Source organism: Lepidothrix coronata, unplaced genomic scaffold, assembly GCF_001604755.1.
Source record: "Lepidothrix coronata isolate B3197 unplaced genomic scaffold, Lepidothrix_coronata-1.0 Scaffold119, whole genome shotgun sequence".
Lineage (NCBI taxonomy): Eukaryota > Metazoa > Chordata > Aves > Passeriformes > Pipridae > Lepidothrix > Lepidothrix coronata.
Window position 1 is genome coordinate 2,281,742 of NW_016690299.1, and position 19,090 is coordinate 2,300,831.

Here is a 19,090-nt window from a genome sequence, read left to right on the forward strand (position 1 = left end):
GCCTTGGGCAAAGGCAGCCCTTTCTTAAATGAAAAGCATCGTGCAGAACAGATCATAGAACCATAAAATCCAAGACTGGTTTGGGTTTGGAAGGGACCTGTAAGCCCACCTCGTTCCATCCCCTGCCATGGGCAGGGACACCTTCCACCATCCCAGCTTGCTCCAAGCCCCATCCAACCTGGCCTCAAACACTTCCAGGGATGAGGCAGCCACAGCTTCTCTGGGCAACAGATGAACTGGTACCACTGCAGGCATCAGAAAGTAGGTATGTAAATAGATAACCTGCAGGCTCACCTCGAAGAAGTCTTTCAGCCAAACAAGATTTGGGGAGGAGAAAACAAACTTTCCATTCTCAGTTTTATTTTAATAAAACGCCAGTGGTTTGGAAACCAGCAAGGTGTGGATATATCTGATTTCTGCTGCAAGTTCCTGCAACTCTGAATTCCTGGGGCTTCACCCTTGGGGCACCTCATCCTCTTCAGCTCAGCCAGTTGCCTCTGTGGGAAGAGCTTTCCAAGCCCCCCTGTGCTGCTGTTTGCAGTAAGGATGTGGCACCTGGGGACACCACCAAAGTTAGTGGTGGCCTTGGCAGTGCTGGGAGTACAGTTGGGCTTTTCTAACCTAAATGATTCTATGATAGTCTTGGTGAAGAAGGGTGTCAGGTCTCAGCTTTGGGCTCCACTTACTCTGCACTGCTGCTCGTACTCGCTCTTGATCTGGGCCAGTCTCTCCTCCTGCAGGAAAAACTCTGCACTGTTGGGATCCAGGTCACCAAACTGAAACACATGAATGGGATCCAGTTACTCACCCACCAAACAGCCCAGCTCAGCACACCATGGATGCCATTCCTGCAGCCCATTCCAGCAGTCCTGCAGCTTATGCCTCCTCCCCTTCTATTTTTCATTTTAAATAAAGAAACTCTACTTCCCTGCTAGTGGGAAACAATGAGCAACCTCCCTCAAAACACTGTCTGCCACCACAGTTCTCATGCTCCCTCTGATTTCAGTTTTCTAGTTTAGCACATGCACATCTCTGTACAATAAATAATCCCAAACTTTCGAGAAGTCTGGAAAACAGATGCTGGGTGGGAATCCCAGCATATGAACATTTGTCTATGGATGCACAAACTCAAATGCCTTTGGAGAAGCTGATATTCTGATGAGTTTAAAGCAACACAGCCAGGATCAGGCATTCACTTTGATTTTCACATTATTTCAGCAGAGATGCCATATAACACCTAACTCCTCACGGATCCACTTCCCTGGAAAGGACCTGCTTGTTGGGTTTATCCAAAATTTTGCACTGAGGAGAAAAAAAAAAAATCCCCTCAGATCTGCAGGATGATTCCTTCGTTCTAAGGCTTCCTACTTTAATTAGAGTAAAACTACAGCTAAGGTGGAGCATCTTTAATTTCCTTAGCTGGAAAGCAATCCATGTCACCTTGGCCCTACCTGGATAAGGACCCCAGGAGCCTCTGGCTGTCAGTTAAACTGGCAGCTCGAGCTTAGAAACTTAAAAGGGATTTAATTCTGGAATCCCACCGGGAAAAGGAGGGTTTACCTTCTCAGCCAGGACGTTTTCCAAGTTCCTCTGCAGTTTGCTTGCCAGACTTTCACACTCGGCCAGCTTCTCTCCCGTTTCCAGCAGCTCGCTTTCCAGGCGGCTGTTTTCCTGGACCAAACAAAAACCCCCCCCACAACACCCTCAGCATTTGGAGGAGGAAAATATAAGCTTGTGTTAACTCATTTGAAAAAAAAAAAAAGAGTTACTCCCACTCAAGTTGGAGCATGACACTGTTCCAAGCTTCTGCCAAAGACAGGAATTATGAATCCACACAACCCACTCCCGCCACAGCCAAGTGTGAACGCTGGACTTGTGATAAAGCATCAAAAGGCATAACAGCAAGATGTTTGGGGTTTGCTTTAGATGTCTGGGGGGTTTTTAATTTATTTTTAAAGCAACATTTTAAGCATTGTCAAGATGTTTTATCTCCTGGCTGGACAGGAAAAGATCCAGCAAGGCAGCCGTGCACACACACGCTCTGCACTTGATGGCAGCAGAGATTTGAACTGGAGCCTTAGCAATCCAAGGAACAGCCCACGGAGGTGACCCAAAAACTGATTCTCATGGATACACATCTATCTGGCTGCTTAAACTACTTTTGGCCAGCTCCACACACACCATAACACACCCTCTCCACAAGCATAGCTCCCCGCTCAGCACATCCCTCCCTTTCGGGGGAAACCCCGACTCCTGGGTCCCTGTTACCTTCAGGGACAGGGCCAGGCGGTCCCGGATGTAATTCTCATCTGTTTTCAGCTTTTCAATCTCCTGCTCCAGCTCTAGCCTCTGTTTGTTCGCCTGCTGCAGGATTTGCTCCCTCTCTCTCCGGAGCTCGTTCTTCAGGGCCGCGATTCGCTCCTTGTACTCCTCGTCCAGCTTCCTACGGAGGCATTGGAGGCGAGAAGAGCTTGTTAAAAGGAGAAGGTGGCAAGCAATACTGGGAGGGAAGGCACTACCCGTGTCACAAAGTCCCCGTGATGCTGTGGCAGCTGTGCCAAGGAGGAGGGGAGGGCTGATTTGGGACACCACACCTGAGGTTGTACTCGTTCCGGCGCTCAATCGCGGCGTGGTGATCGTCCACTTCGGAGGCCATCAGGGATTTCAGCTTCTCGGCCTTCTCCAAGTCCGACCGCAGCTTCTCCTTCTCTCTGGCCACTTGGTCAAACCTCTCCCTAGGGGAAGCAGAGCCATCCTGGGTTAGGTCACCCCTTCCTGCTCCCTCAAAGGGTTTTTTGGAGGGGGGAGGAGAACGGTTCGGAAAGCTCCCCAAGGGTCTTATCAACCGCATTTAGTCACTAGATTTGAACTTGCACCCACAGCTCCAGACATGTCTTAATATCCCCATAGGTCCTGAGACCTCAAGCTTCCCAAATTCATCAAATCCTGGACTCATTTGGGTTGGAAAGAACCTTAAAGATCATCCAGTCCCACCCCCTGCCATGGGCAGGGACACCTTCCACTAGCCCAGGTTGCTCCAAGCCCTGTCCAACCCAGCCTTGGACACCTCCAGGGATAGGGCAGCCACAGCTTCTCTGGGCAACCTGCCAGGGTCTCACCACTCTCACAGGGAAGAATTCCTTCCCAAAAACCAATCTAATCCTGCCCTATGTCAGTGGGAAGCTGTTCCCTCTTGTCCTGTCCCTCCAAGCCCTTGTCCAAAGTCCCTCTCCAGCTCTCTTGGAGCACCTTTAGGTACTGGAAGGGGTTCAAAGGTCTCCTCCAGGGAAGAGCCTTCTCTTCTCCAGGGTGAACACCCCCAGCTCTTCCAGCCTATCATATGAGAGTATGAATACCCTGAATATCTAAACTACTCAAAGATTTACAGTACAAACAAAACACCACAAACAACTGGAGCTCGGGTGCGTGGCAGATGGATGCAGCAATGACAACAGGAGTGAATCCACACAAAACTGAGGGTGCAGTGCTTAAAGCCAGGTTCTCCAAAGTGGGGTGGACAAGAGGATCAATTGGTGTGTGGGAAAATTTGAGCTTCAGTAATACATATATATAAGTTATAAATTAATAAATATACACACAGGGAAATGTTTCCCATCTCCCACAGTCTCTGAACAGAGAAACCTGCATGGCAAGTCCAGTGCAAAGCCAAACTGTGTTGACTTTCAAATGAAAAAAGGGGGGTTGCACAGTGACTTTGTACCTTCCCCTCACGTCTATCACATGGCAAAAGCTCTGGGATGCAAGAAATCAGTTTGGATTAAAGGTACTGATAACAAACTGCACCAGCCTCCGTCCTAAACTGTGCATCCCTTGGCCATCCAGGACCACTGGGAATAGCAGTGACCACTTCCAGACTGTTCCCACACTGGGACCAACATCCTGCTTTCGTTTTTTTATTTTTCCACTATATTTTTCTGCAATCCTTGGGGTGAGTGTTCCAAAAAAAAAAAAAAAAAAGGAGACAGCTGGAAGTTTGGGAGGAATCTAAGAGAGAACTGAGCCTTCCAGTGCCACGTCCACACCACCATTGCTCAGCTGCCCCTTCAGCTCCTGCTTGGCCCGACGGAGCAGCACATCCAGCGATCCCGGTGACTCACACGAGGTGCCTGATCTCCGTTTTGAAGCTCGCCAGGGCTGCCTGGTGGACCCCATTCTTGGTTATTAGGAGCTCATTCTCTAGGGCCAGCGTCAGCTCCGTCAAGTTCACCTTCCCATCCAAGCTGAAGTCCAAAGCCTGCAAAAACAACGCGTCGTTAGAGCGGAACGAGCTCCCCCTGCCCCGCGGGAGCCTGGAGACGTTTGGACGTGAAGTGACAGGATGAAACGAGGAGGCTCAGAAGAGATCTTTGCTCGCTAATTAATCTGTCACAAACGCCTCCGGGGCAATAAACCAGACATCTCTGCCACCTCCCCGCGTTCCAGAGCTGCTGCCAGCTGTGGAGATGGGGAAGTGTCCCGGCTGAGCTGCAAGGCCAACAGGAAATTAAGCCCAGGCCTGATGAAATGCACTAATTCTCTAGAGGATCTAATGACAGCGGCCTTCCTAAACAGCAACTGCTGCAACAAAGTGGTTGGAGATGTTGATGTTAAACAGAACCAGCCCTTGCAATAGAGGCAACACAAAACCAGGAAGGATTTGATGGCAAGGATCTCGCCTCTTAGAAAGCAAGTTATCAGCAACTGCTTGGAATTTTATAGAATCCCAGAACGGTTTGGTTGGAAGGGACCACCTTAAAGATGGTCTCATTTCAACCCCTCTGCCATGGGCAGGGACACCTTCCACTGGACCAGTTTGCTCCAAGCCCTGTCCAACTTGGCCTTGAAGAAAGGCCTTTCCTTTTGTATTCAAAACTCATATGGATGTGTCACTTGAGGACACATTTTAGTGGTGAAGTTGATGGTTGGACTCGATCTTAGAAGTGTTTTCCAAATTAAATGATTTCCTAATTCAATCTAACTCTGCAGGAGCACAGAGCAAGTACTCGTGGTGGGGCTGCAACACTGCAGACACTGGAGAAACCACCCCAGTGGCACCAGGAACAAAGGAAGTTGCCAGTGGAAAGCAACATCAGAAGAGAAGGTAAAGGTGGACACACAGGTCTCGTGAAGATGGTCCCACGTTCTCAAACTGCCCTGTGCAAGCCCAGGCTACAAGTGGGTTTTAAAGCCTGAGCAATGACAGAGGTTATTACAACCTGGGCGTTCAATATCCACATGGATATGCAAAGTCAAGGGAATCACAGAGTCAGCATTGCTGGGAACCCAGCGAGGGTCTCAAAACAGAGACCACCACGTGAACTTACCCTCTCCCATCCACAGCTTCTAGTGAGATGGACGGGGATGGGGTTTATTCAGGCATCTGATTTGCACCCCCATCACCCTTTTACTCCCCCTGACAGAACACTAAGGACTGGGCAGGGTTTCAAGTGCTGTTCTCCACCTCAGCACCAGCAATAATTCAGGTCACTCCAGTGCTGAGAGGTGCAGCTATTCAGGGAGGGGAAGGAATTAAATTGCTTTCTAACAAATATAGGTGACCCCTTTGAGCTAAGCTGGAAATCACACTGTATTTTTATCATTAGCTTCCATCTCTGTGGGATGCACCATAAAGGAAATTATTGGAAATTTCGCAGAACTGTCGTCACTAGCACTGGGAATTTTTATAGGATCATAGAATGGTTTGGGTTGGAAGAAGCCTTAATAATCATTCCCTTCCAACCCCTGCCATGTGCAGGGACATCTTCCACTATCCCAGGTTGCTCCAAGCCCCGTCCAACCTGGCCTTGGACACTTCCAGGGATAGGGCAGCTCCTCTGGGAAGTTTTAAAAGGGAAAAAACCCAGGGATTTTAGAAGGGGGAAAAAAATAACTCAGTTACAATCCAGCATCCAACACTGGGGGGGGGGAAAAAAAAAAAAAACCACATCCAAGGGGTGGGATGGAGCTGGTGGTTACCTTCAGGATCTCCTGGCTGTTCTCTATGCCCTCCTGGTGCCAGCAGTCGAGGACACCCTCCACGCAGCCGTACCCCATCCCGTCATCCAGGCTGGAGAAGAGGGAGAAGCCGATGGTGCTGGGCATGGCCGAGGGGGTGGTCGTGCGCCGCCCGCTCTCGTCGAAGGACTGCCGGGAGAGGGTGAGGGTGTGACAGGGTACGGGCAGCGCCAGGCATCTGGCCACCCCGTGCCCCACAGAGGCTTACAAATGTAATTTCCCTGCTCCAGAGATTAAGGATTAAGGCCTGCTGCTCCTCACCGCCAAGCAAACGCCCAGTGGGAGCACTCCCGCTGACCTCACGGCGCCGCGGCGCAACCGGGCACTGGGCATTTAAACTAAATCTGAGGAGGGGCAGTTTCAGAGCTGTCCCCAGTGCTCCAGAAGTGTTTTTCCACTGCTCATTTTCAGCTTTGAGCGTCACCTCCCCCAAAAAGGCTGCAGGGAGAACGTGCAGAGGTGCTTCGGGTACAGCCCTCAGCTTCCAGGCAAAGACAGGGAGTAGATTTCAAACTCTCTCTCCGAAAATAAGTAATAATTGGAGAAGAGACATGGGACCTGCATGTCCTTAGCCCCCAGCCTAATCCAGGTATCACTTCCCCCTGCACCCAGTTTATACTGGATGCTCCATCTGGAACTGTTCAAGGCCAGGTTGGATGGGGCTTGGAGCAACCTGGGCTAGTGGAAGGTGTCCCTGTCCACGGCAGGGGGGTGGAACAAGATGGTTTTTAAGGTCCCTTCCAACCCAAACCATTCTAGGATTCTATAACTCTACACCATTTACTTACTGCACTTCACAGGTTGCCAGAGCCACCTCCCCTTTAACATGAGGGTGTTTTCTGTTTCATCTCCCCCCAACCCTCCCAAAGAAGCTTTTTCTGAGAGAGAGAGAACTTGAAATCTGCTTTTGGAGCAGCTCCCTGTCACCACCTCCTGCCTCCACAGGGCAGGGGGACCCTCACAGCTGCCCCTCCAGGGACAGATGGTGAGCAAGAGGAGGAGACAGGCTAAGTGGGATTTGCTCAGGACTTCTCCCCCTCCTTTTTCCCCAGGATCCACCTCAGTTTCTCACCTGCATGGAGAGGTGCCGTTTCAGCTGTCGGTACGGAGTAGACGCCGAGGGTGTCAGTGACTTCCCATTTTTAATCAGGCCATAAAAGAAATCCTCTACACTCATGGTCCCATCTTGCTCCAGGTTGTGGAGCACCTCTTCGAGCACCTGCAAGGAGACAGAAATCACATCTATCACCAAACCACCACAGTGACAACCTGGCACAGAGGAAACATCCTATTCCCAAGGCTCTAAAAAGAGCAAAGCAGGAGTTCTCAGGTACCACATCAGCCTAATGCTGGTACAGCAACCTCCACATGGAAAACTGCAGACACAGACACCACGAAAAAAGCTCGATGACCATCTTGGAGCCTCTATTTAATGAGGCAGCATGAAAAAAAAGCCTCATTTCATTCTGCTCCCTAGACAGGGTGACCTTAGGAATTCAGCACAACGCACTGAGAGATGCCAAACCCTCAGCAGCTTGAAGTGACCAGGCAAAAAAAAACACAGTAAGACACTGCAAGGTTATAATAAATTTGTTTTATGCTTCAGGGCGTGCTGCTTTCTGAAGAGCAGGATCAGAGATGTTCAGATTAGTCCCTCACTATTTCTTTGCCCACAGTTTATCTTTTCCATTTTCTGCCTTAATACCCTGAAAACATTTCATTGCAGATACTGCAAAGGAATACCTGCCCAGACTCATGTTTTATGGAGGGAATTATTACAAGCCATGTTGTTTTAAGATGCAAAAAGTCCGACTTTTCTAATAAAACGAAATCCTAAGTTGACAAGAGACTTTCTTTGCTGAAGAATTCATTTTCTCGTGGACTCTTGCAGCAGGACAGAAACAGCCCAGAGGCCTCCACAAAGTCGAAAGCAACCACCTATGAATATTTAACCCATATTTACTGTCTAGCTAGAAGATTCCTGGGATTAAGGAGACATGCTTGGAATCCAGGAAATGTTTTTAAATTCCAGTTTCCTCTGCAATTGCATGAGGAGACACGCACGCGACGGTGTAAGGCTGGCAGCTGCCTCCTCCTAGAGCAGCCACCCACATCTGATGGTATGACACCAAAAATACTGCTGGAAAAATCAGGGGCTAGAGATGGAAACTCCTAAGTAGCAACCTGTTCACCAGGACAGATCTGGGGGAGCCACATTAAATCCCAGGACACAGGCAGTGCTGTGAAGGTCTGTACATGGTCACTCACCTCCCCAGCCACCGTGTGCAACCCGTACTGCTCACAGATGGAAACCAGCTTCTTCCTGTTCAGGTGGCCATCCCTGGTGATCCCCAGGTGCTCACAGACCTCCTGCAGCTTCTCCTCTATCCAGTCTGGGCTGGGGGAGGTGCCAGGGGAGGCGTTCAGGTCGTCCGGGTTCCAGAAGCGCAGCTGTCCTGGAAATGGGAAATTGCTCTGCTTTTTGGGGTGGCCACCAGAAGACCTGGGGGGGTCTGCACATCACAGGGGACCTGCTGCTGCGGTGGGCAGAGCTCCTTTCTGGCTCATCCGATCCCATGGGATCATTTGCCTGAGCTCATCCTGCTCAGAGCACATCTGGCATTCTGGGGTATGGATACTGATCCCAGCAGCATCTCAGTCCACCAGAAGGTTCTGCTCAGCATTCAGCTCACATGTGCCACCACAGGGGAGGGAAACTCATGTCTGTAGAATCATGGAATTGTTGAGGTTGAAAAAGATCCCTCAGATCACCAAGTTCAACTGCTCCCCCAGCACTGCCAAGGACACCACTAACCCATGTCCCCAAGTGCCACGTCCACACATTTTAATTCCCCCCAAGGGATGGGGACTCCACCACTGCCCTGGGCAGCTGTGCCAGTGCCTGACCAGGTTGAGGGTGACCTAGAGCCGGGATGGTGGCCAGGAGGATCTTTGGGAATGTGGTTGAGTCCAATGGCCAACGTGGGCTGCCAGCCAGGGGAAGGGCAGTTCTCTATCCAGGTAAAGATGGAGAAGGGACCCCTCCTCCCCTGGGCAGTTAGGGGATCAAGGGAGCTGCAAGGCCATCTCCTGGGGCTGGAAAAGTAGCTTTAGGAATAAAAAACATGGTCCCTTTGCATAGGGTAGGAGTTAGAGAGCAGCTGAAATGCAGAAGAGGTGTCGAAGCAATTAAAAGGAAGAAGGTTTTTACAATGAGGATGGTAAAACACTGGCACAGAGAGGTGGTAGCTCTTCCCTGGAAGTTGTTCAAGGTCAGGCTGGACAGGGATTGGAGCAACCTGGTCTAGTGGAAGGTGTCCCTGACCACAGCAGGGAGTGGAACTGGACATCTTTAAGATCCCTTCCAAACCAAACTATACGATTTCATGATTCTATGACAACCAGGGAACCTTTAACAACTGGTTCCTGCTGACACCTAGTGCCTGCTGAGCTCCATTACAGCCAGCACCCCCCAGGGCAGGAGTGGGGACCAGGACAGGGGTGCTGAGCTCAGGGACACCAGGACGAAGGTGGCAGAGAGGCAAAGGCACAGGTCGTGCCCTCTGAGGCTTTAGCTTTCATCCCCAGGTGCACCTCCCTGAGCTCTGCACCAGCCAGGCTGGGATGCTCCACGCACCCAGCTGGCCTGAGACCCTCTCCATGTGCTCCCCTGATTCATCTTCAAAGCTGTCAGGAGGACAAGCCACATCCAAGTGCTGCTCTTTGCTCTTACCCTCGGCCTCGTACTCCTCGCTGTCTCGCGTCTTCCAGCGCTGGGGAGAAAACAAAAGGTTCCTGAGTTATTACTATTGCAAGACATCACCCCTAGGAAAAGAGACTCAGAGATCAGCACTGAAGGAGCTGCAGGGCTCCAGCAACACCGCCGGGCTTTCATCTCCCAGCTCCCTGTGGGCTGGGCTGGCAATCCACGGCTCTTTGATCCTGCCTTGTTCTCCGGCGGGGAGAAACTACGGCTGCAGCAAGAGACACCCAAAGCCCCGCAAAATGACCCAGGAGAGGTGACAGATCAGAGCCTGGTAGGGTGATGGGAGAGAGGGAGGGGTTCGCCCTCCAAGAAAATCGTGCTGCTGGTCGAGGTGTTGACAGTTGAGGTGATGGGATGCAGGAAAGATCATAGAGCTGCTAGCTGGGTTATCCTCTCCTTCCAGCACTCTGTTTTTCCCTATTTTGGCCCACGTTTAGCCAAGCCCACTCCAAACCTCCTCCACTAACTTCAGCTCTAGGTCAGGAGACAGACCCGTGCTGTCAACAAGCTTGAAGAAAAAACAAAAAACAAAAAACCACTCTTTGGTGGTCTTAAGCCCTCTGGAAACACCCTCATTCCCTCTGGAAACACCCCATCAGCTCAGGCAGCACCGGGAGCAGGGCGGAAGTACAGGATTTAAGATGATTCCCTCATGTACTACACGTTGTCTCATCCCTACCACCCTTGTACCAGCCAAGGGTATTTACTCCCACGCCACACGAGCTCCTGGTTTAGCAGCGGCCTCGGCAGATGTTGCTTCTCCACCGCTACAACAAGTGGATACTTCTGCCTGCACGTGACTGATGGATTTGGAGGCAAAGTCACCCAGGACATAAAGAGGCTCTAAATCATCGCAGAAAAAGTTCAATACGTCTCATTCAGATTACAGCTAAAAGCCATTAATCTACAACGTTACCATGGAAACTGGATTAGGTCACTGGACTTTTTTTAGCTCTGCCGCTTGTTCCCGTTTCAGCTGCCGGACCAGGCAAGGGCCGTTCGCTGCCACAGCATCACAAGGTCCCACCAGAGACAAAAAGCAGGAGCTGAGGCAGCAGGTACCATCAAATCCCACCCCTGGAAGTGTTCCAGGCCAGGTTGGACGGGGTTTGGAGCAACCTGGGATAGTGGAAGGTGTCCCTGCCCATGGCTGGGGGGTAGAAATGGATGATCTTTAAAGGTCCCTTCTAACCCAAGCCATTCCATGATTTTATATAATTACCATCTGCAAAGACAGAAAACAGCCTAAAACCTGCACAAGCTGACACCATCCCAGCCCTTGAGTGCCTGTACATGTGCAACAGCCAACACTGTGTGGAGAGGGGGTCTCTGAGTGCCACCCTGCAGCAACTCATCCTTGTCCTTGTGGTGGGGGGGGAAACTGAGGGGAATCTGGTAGTGATGCTCAGAAGGCAGATCCGCTGTGTCCGAGTCCTTCTGCACAAGCAACATATTTTTATATGTGTATATATATATATATATATATATATATTTCATAGCACCAGACCCTTTGACTTCAAGGATGCCTCAAAACCAAGAACCCCAAACCAGAGAAGCTGTGGCACTTCCACCCCTGGAAGCACTTATGGACATAAACCTCGCTGTGTTGCAGCCTCGTCGGGTTGTTGGCGTTTATGGGGTTGTTGTGTGTTGTGGGTTCGTAGAATCCCAGAATGGTTTGGGTTGGAAGGGATCTTAAAGATCATCTCGTTCCCAACCCGGTGATGTGGGCGGGGACACCTTCCACTAGCCCAGGTTGCTCCAAGCCCCTTCCAACCCAAACCATTCTGGGATTCTACAAACCCACAACACACAACAACCCCATAAACGCCAACAACCCGAAGAGGCTGCAACACAGAAGGGGGGGGCCTGCAGGCTGGCACCCCCCACCCGACAGCGACCCCGGGGCGCTCGTGTGACCTCCCTGCCCGTGCCAGGGAGGGCTCGGGGGTCCCTTTGTGTGACGGGGGCTCGGGGTTGGCCACCACCGGCGGGAGCACAAAGAGGGGCCGGGCCGGGCGTGGGGGGGACGGAACATCCCGATGTCAGGCCCGGCATTGTTCCCCCGGCCCCAGCAGTGCTACAGCTGGCCACGGGTCACACCCAGCAGCCGCCGGGATCCCAGGAATGCGTTATTATTTGGGAGGCGCGTGCTCGGCCGGGCCGAGGAGCAGATGGCCACGGCTTTCAATGCATCTGCAGCCTGTGCCGTTTGCTCGCCGTGGCCTCTCCCCAGAATAAGGCAGCAGTCACCTCTTCTCCCCCCCTGCCATCTGCTCCAGCCAGACAGACCTTTGTTCTCCCCCAGAATATATTGCTAATTAAAATGATGATCAGGAGCGCACGCCGGGCCCGCTCTGCTTCGCGCGGCGCAAGGTGAGCCAGAGCCCCAGCGTTGGCAAATCCCCTTCTTCCCAGATCCAGAGATCAGCTTCCTGGGCTGAGCAGCCGGAGCAGAGATCCCAAAAAGCTGTCAAATCTCCACACCCCACTTTGCTAGGCGCCTCCAGCTCTAAAGCACCAGAGTCACATCAATAACGCACTTTTGCGGGAAGCAGGCGCTATCCTGAGGTGTTATCCACAAACCCTGGTTGTACAGGACAATCCCAGTTTAGGAGCCTCACATCAAGGACCCAAAGGCAAGGAGTTTCAACCTGAGCCTCCCAGAAGGTTTTGCTCCAAGGCCATGCCATGCTAGAAGCAACTCTTGCAGAAGCAAACACACAGAAAATGGGAGAGAGTGGCTCCAGGAGGCACGGAAAGGACAGAGCTGGGATGGGACAGCAGTTTCTACAACCTGAAGGCCAGGCTGGACAGAGCTTGGAGCAACCTGATCCAGTGGAAAGTGTCCCTGCCCACAGCAGGAGGTGGAATAAGATGGACTTTAAGGTCCCTTCCAACCCAAACCATTTTGGGATTCTATGAACCTGCAAGTAGGAGGGACCTTTCCCAGAGCAGAGCCAACAGCTGGGGAAGGGGAGGTGACAGATGCTCTACGGTGAGGTTTGGAAGTCAGCACGGCCAGCATCCATGGGGACAGACTCCTGCAGGTCAGAGGGACCCTCAGGATCCCGCCACCACGCCCCACTCACAGCGGGATCAACACCAAACCCAGACCCAGCTGCTCATTACTTTATCCAACAGCACCTGAAAAACCACCAGGAGTGGAGGTCACGGAGCCTCCCCGGGCAGCTGATCCCACGCACAGACCAGCCCTCCAGCCTCTCCCCTCGTGTTTACAGCCACGAGGAGGGGAGGGAGGGAAGGAAGGAAGGAGGGAAGGAATCCTCTCAGACAGAGCCTGAGCCCTTTTAATTGGCACCGCTTGAGAGCAAGCGCCAATTAAGCCACCCTGTCCCAGTTCTCAGGCCACAAACAGCCCGGGCCGGAGCCAGGCTTGCGGAACGCCGGCGATGTTTGTACACACAACAGCAGAAAACTGGGAAAAGGCTGGTGGCTGTGCCAAGTCCCAGAGAGTCAACGCATCAGGAGTCTCCAACACTTCCCTAGGACCCCTCAACACCTCCCAGCAACTGGTTTCCGTGCATACCAAGGGGATCTGCTTTAGAAGTGAGATAGCAATGCTGATAGAGTCAGGATTTTACAAGTTTAGCCAGTTTTTTGCTTAATTTGCAAGAGAATTAACCATGCCATCACCCCAAAAGGTGCAACAAGCGTTCCCAGCAGGAGACTGATCCACCCCCTGGTTACAGTACCAGCTGGGTTAATTAACTGACCTTGTTAATAAACTACCCTTTTACACCTCCGTGACAGCTGAAACCGAGGAGTAAGATTAGAGTAGCCTCTTCCATCAAGGGCATGGCTTCCCTAGGGGGTGTGGGCGGATTAACACCGATTCCAAGGTCAGGGCAGCCCATGTGGGCAGCACCAGGAGATGGATGAGCATCCCTGCAGGCAGTGAGCAAAGGTCACCAAGAGCAGGGAAAAGAAGCTGGGTCTGATGGAAAAGCTTTTCTTTGAGGTATTTTTTTTTTTTTAAATTTTAAGCTCAGCTGCATGGGAACAACACTGAAAACCTGGAAATTTCTCCCTTGCTTTCCCATACAGCGTTGGTGGCTGCAGAGCACCCCCCATCTCACGAGTCAAGCCAAGAGACAGAGGAGGGGAGAGCGCAGCAGTGCTTCTTCCCACTGGAAAACTCCCACCCTGTGCTCCTGAATCAACAATACTTGGCAACCCAGGGCAGGCTGGAAGCAGCCCAGCTCCAGGGAAATGCCGCTGTGGCCGTACTCTAACACACACCAATCCCAACCACTCGGCTCCTCTGGCTTTTCTGTCTGGGGAAGCAAGAGGTTTCGGGATTGAAAGCGCTGGCACAAAGAAAGCCACAAATTTCAGTCACAAAACCAGGAATAACAAAAAAAAAAAAATCTGGATTTTTGAGCAAGTCTAAGCCCTGAGAGCTCCTGGCTGCGGAGCTCTGCCACCCACCACCCCCTTCCCCCCATTCCCTCTGCCAGAGACCTCCGGAGCCACGGGTGGATTTTGGCAGCTGAGCTAATGGATGTGGACGTGCTCCCTGTGCTCCCAGCCCACACTTCGTTAGCCACGGAGGCAGCGGGACAGCCCTTCCCTAATTGCTGGCCCGCTCGGGAGCCAGGAGAGCGGTGAGGCCAGCGGTGCCGGCACACGGAGCACGTCACCACCAGCACCCGGAGCACATCACCCCTGGCTCCTTCCCGACTTCCCACGGCAGCCACGCGGATGGGAATCTGGGGCTGGAGCAAGGGAGGTGCTGCCTGGCATGGCTGATCGATGCCTTTGCTGGGAAGGCTCCAAGGACACCCGAACCCCCTTTGGATGTGGGGAGCAGCGATGCCTGGGGGCGACAAGCCCACCCCCAGCGCTCATCCCGCTTCCCTGCTCACCTGCTCGCTGGAGGGGATGTGTGTGGGATGTGCCTCCTCGCTCAGAGGCTCAATGACCGTCACCTCGGCAAAGTCCTCCACGGACTCCTGGAACTCCGGCAGGGAACGCCGGCCGTAGCGTTTGCCACCTTTGATGTACTTGGGCTGTGCTTCCGGGGAGGAATCTGCGAAATTCAAGCACGACACACATGGATAATGTGATTTTTTTCTCAGATCAAGCTCCCAGGGCTGGTTTGGTCGGAATTGCCACCACCATTCCCACTGGGCAAGCGCCAACGGCTGCACATTCCCAGGACCACTGCCCTCAGCGTGGTGTTGGGCCTGATGGGTTTGGAATGGTTCTGCTCCCTCCTAAAAAAAAAAAAAAGCTGTCTCTAAGTGGAATCTTCCTCTTCCTCACCCTTCCCCAATTCCCAGATCAAGTTAACAGGATGGGGAAACACTCCCTCAACCTTGCCAAGAGCCTCCGACGGAAAGTCCATTAGGCCTCTCCTCCTTGCACTAATCTCCATTAGCAGCGCCGGGCAGGTTTAATTAGGGACAGCGTTGCACTTAGGCAGCTCAAGTCTCCGGATCCCTCAGACACCTGGGCGGCCGCCGCCGCCGCTTTCCGCGGATTTAAATTTCAGCTCCATTAAAAGTGTAAAGACAACCTGGCGAGTGGAAAAAAAAAACAATTGGGCAAGTTTGGAGGCGAACGTCTCTCTCGGGGGCAGCCGATCCCAGAGACAGTGGGGCAGGTCCCAGCCTGTGCTGAGCAGCCAGTGCCAACTGCGGGACCTAAATAACCCCTTGGAGTCCTCGTCTAATTACAGGGGCTCCAACATTCCCCGGCTCCAGCTTCCCGCAGCAAGCTCCTGCCCTTAGGGGACCGAATTATCCGGGAGCGCTCGCAGACAAGGATCAAAACAAAAAAAATAAATAAGCACACGTTTTTGGGCTATTTTCAGTGAGAAATCACCCGACGTCTGGAGCAGGGGGCAAATTAAACAGAGGACCAAATTAGCCAGGGATTCAATTAGGGGAAGGCTCTGTGCCACGCTTTGTTTCAGTGTTTGCTAACCTGACTGTCGAAACCCCCCCAGGACTCCATCATCTTTTATTTTCCGCCACTTGCGGTGGCAAGAGCAGCAGCTTTTGAAAATTTTATTTGCAGAGGGCTCTGATATAAAATAAATGCAAGACTGCAATACTAATAAGGCTCAGGGAAGCGGGTCCATCACTGACAAAGGATACACGGGAAGCAGCGGGTCTCTAAAAACCCCCCTACCCCAAACACCTCCTCAGATAATATTCCTTTAGATATGGAAGAAAAGGCTTCAAGCTTGTTAGAGAAGAAAAAAAAAAAATATACCACAACTTAGCTATGCAATGAATTATAAAATACACAGGACGAGGAGCGCTTTGATTCCTGAAGCCTTGCACTCCATCCAGCCGTGGTGCAGCTCTAGGGAACAAACCCGGCGCCCGTGTTTGAACAAGGCCATCTTAACAAGATTTGCTGCAGCTGGGACTCAGCACATGAAAGTTGGGAGATGGAGGGAGCCGATAGAAAAATCTCGAGGAGACAGGCTGATTGAGTAAGAGCCCCAGAACAAAAGCAAACCTTATCACTCCTATTAAAGCCTGCCTGGTGGTGAACAATCTCCATCCAGCAGCTCTCTCTGAAATGCTAATATTTGTGGCGACTCATTCACCCTGTTATTTTCTCCCTCCCTCACAAGAGGGCTGGGGGCTTTGTTTTTCTTCAGGAATCATTTTTTATTCCTAAGACAGGGATGTACCTCCATGCCCATTTGTCTTTGGAAGGATGGGGGGGAGCAAGTGGGGGGAAGATGCTGTAATTTAGCAACAGCGAAGCTAAAGCTAAATTTCCTTCTGGGTTTCCCAAAGAATCCTGTTTCCAACCCTGCCACACTGACAGTGTGTTTAACCACTGCTGCAGCTGGAAGTCCAGCTGCATGTGGTCTACTGGAAGGTGTCCCTGTCCATGGAAGGGGTTGGAACAAGATGGACTTCAAGGTCCCTTCCAACCCAAGCCATTCCATGATTCTGTGAAACAAAAGTGCCTTCACACTGAGCTCCCTGCAAGCAAAGGAATGGGAACAATGGGAGCGTCTCCCCACTTCTGTGTTTTAAGCATTTGGAAGCTGGCAGCTGATTTCTCTTTCCTGTTTGCTCTGAGCACCCTGGGTGAGCTTGTTTTCCCTTTGTAATTAAAAAACTGTGAAGCCTGAGAACATCCCCAGGAGGGAAAGGTGACCCTTCACAGCTTGAGAGCAGAACATTTGTTCCTGCTTCGCTCTGACTTTCAAAACTGGCTGTGCCTGAGGAGATCCCAGCTCAGGCATCCTGAAATCCCATAGCTCAGGCTCCCCGAAATCCTGTTTCCAGAGCCAGGGTGTTTTTGTTAGCACTGAGCTGCAGCTCTTCCCCTACCCTGTGCCACACTGACATAAGGGACCACATCCTGCAGCCCCATCCCTGGAAGCACGAATCCATCCCCTTTCCAGAAAGCCTCATGCACCATCATCTCTCAACCATGGATACCTTCCACACCTGCAGCATCCTCTAAGCCTCTCCATCTCCTGCCTTGCCAACCCAAACCCCCAGCACAGCAGTCATGCCCTTGATGCTCCCACTATTCCCAATATTTAGGGAATGCCAAGTGCCCACACCAGCAAAAAGCAGCCACCCGTGCTCCCTGAATGCAGGAAGTTCAGTGATGAACTGAACAATTTCTCATTCCCAGCCAAAACCGATGAGGAAGGATTACAGAATCATTAAAGTCAGTGAAGATGTCCAAGATCATCAAGTCCAGCCTTGGATGGGAAGAGCTGCTCAATCCACACCTGCTTTCAAAGGCAAAGGAGGAACAGGAGGGAGATGTCAAAAATCAAGGCTTTCAGTGAGGCAGGTGCCCTGTGCGTTATTTATCCCCAAAAATATAAAATATCTGCCTGTATTGAACCGAGGGGAGGATGCTTGTGTCCAGGTACCCACTTCTCCCACCAGCAGCAAGGCAAGATGCTGCAGCTCACAGACTCTCATTACTTGTGTGGCTGACAAGGCACCAAGAAAGGGGGAAAAAAAAGAGAAAAGTGAAATAGGTCGAGCCCTCCCTGCCTCCCACAGCCCCCAGCAACACTCAGGCTTAGCAAAACACACACTCTAGAGCCGGTGCCTAATTAAACACTGAGGTCTGATCTGCCCCCTTGAACTGCCCCCGGGCTGGGGACAAGAGTGGGAGGCTGAGAGAACAAGCCTCTCACCTTCCTGCCCGTTGCCCAGAGGGTTTGTGGCCCCTAAAGTGCCCCCTGAAAAAAAAAAACCAAAACCAACAAACAACCCACTTAAAGTCTACATTTCACAAGACCTCCCTGATTTAAGCACCGCAGACAGAAACCATCGATTCCCTTTCTCACTCTCCCTCCCACCCCCACCCCCCTGTCCATCTCGGCAGTGAAACGTCTCCATGGCTGGAGATTTACACTTGATTTTCTGCCTTTCTGCGCCAGATAAGTCATTTCAAAATCCTGCTCTGCCCTCAGATGCTTGGGGAGGATGGAGGACGGGGGGGGGGGCTCCCCTTTCCTGGGCCCAGCATCAAAGCCCTGGAGCGCAGACAAAAGGGGGTTTAGAGCAGGAAGACCCTCGTCCCGCAATCCCGGCGTTTAGAAGTGAAATTAATTTCTTTGCCGCTTAAGATTTGGAAGGCAGAGGGATGCTCCAACTGCTGGGCAAAGCACATGGCAGCTGGGATCTGCTAAATCCTAATCCCCTGAGGCACCAGGTATGTCTGAACTCCTCCAAGTCCCTGTTCCATAATTCAGGCTCAGCCAGTGGAGGTGGAGAGGAGCCATGGCTGGGTCACCACGACCCCAAAAATCAACGCGATTCCACCCAAAGATGTTGTCTGTGCATAAACCACCCCCCCTGTCTGGACAGCGGCACTGGTCTTATCCCTGTGTTGCAGCCACCTGAACAACCACCCCCACCAGCTCCTTTTTGGGAGGGCACTTCTGTTGTCTCCACCGGGAAGGAAAAAACCCGACGACCCCTCGTGACCGCGGGGCCGATGGCGTCAAACTGCTCTTTAATTTCTCCTGGGTGTTCCCGTAATCCTGCACTCCACCCCCGGTAATCCCTCCCCAGCTGAGCTTCCACGCACTTTTTATTTGCTATAATGGGGAGGAAAGAAAAAAAAAAAAAAGCCTGATTTTTTTTCTTTCCCCTAATCGCCCACAGAACTGATTTTTTTTTCCTTTTCTTCCTTTCCCCACCTTTAAATCTATTTTACTGTCCCAACAATGACCAATGGACAAAGAGCAGTGGTGGTGGCAGCAGCAGCCAGTCTAATCCCACGGATCTCAGGGGCTAAAATAATCACTATTTTAAACTACATCCAAGGTTTTTTTCT

The 19,090-nt window shown here is 51.7% G+C and overlaps 1 protein-coding gene across 7 annotated transcripts in view; it reads right to left on the minus strand.

Moving 5' to 3' along the window:
* NIN (ninein) overlaps positions 1 to 19,090 on the minus strand; it is a 63,552-nt gene that overhangs the window by 28,726 nt on the left and 15,736 nt on the right. For all 7 annotated transcript variants that reach the window (XM_017825511.1, XM_017825509.1, XM_017825507.1 and 4 more), the window contains 10 exons: positions 14,671 to 14,834; positions 9,749 to 9,788; positions 8,284 to 8,471; positions 7,088 to 7,234; positions 5,977 to 6,144; positions 4,119 to 4,255; positions 2,595 to 2,735; positions 2,269 to 2,443; positions 1,561 to 1,671; positions 687 to 776 (listed from right to left, as the gene is read on the minus strand). In XM_017825511.1, coding sequence (XP_017681000.1) covers positions 687 to 776; positions 1,561 to 1,671; positions 2,269 to 2,443; positions 2,595 to 2,735; positions 4,119 to 4,255; positions 5,977 to 6,144; positions 7,088 to 7,234; positions 8,284 to 8,471; positions 9,749 to 9,788; positions 14,671 to 14,834 — 1,361 coding nt within the window. The remainder of the gene's footprint in view (positions 1 to 686; positions 777 to 1,560; positions 1,672 to 2,268; positions 2,444 to 2,594; positions 2,736 to 4,118; positions 4,256 to 5,976; positions 6,145 to 7,087; positions 7,235 to 8,283; positions 8,472 to 9,748; positions 9,789 to 14,670; positions 14,835 to 19,090) is intronic.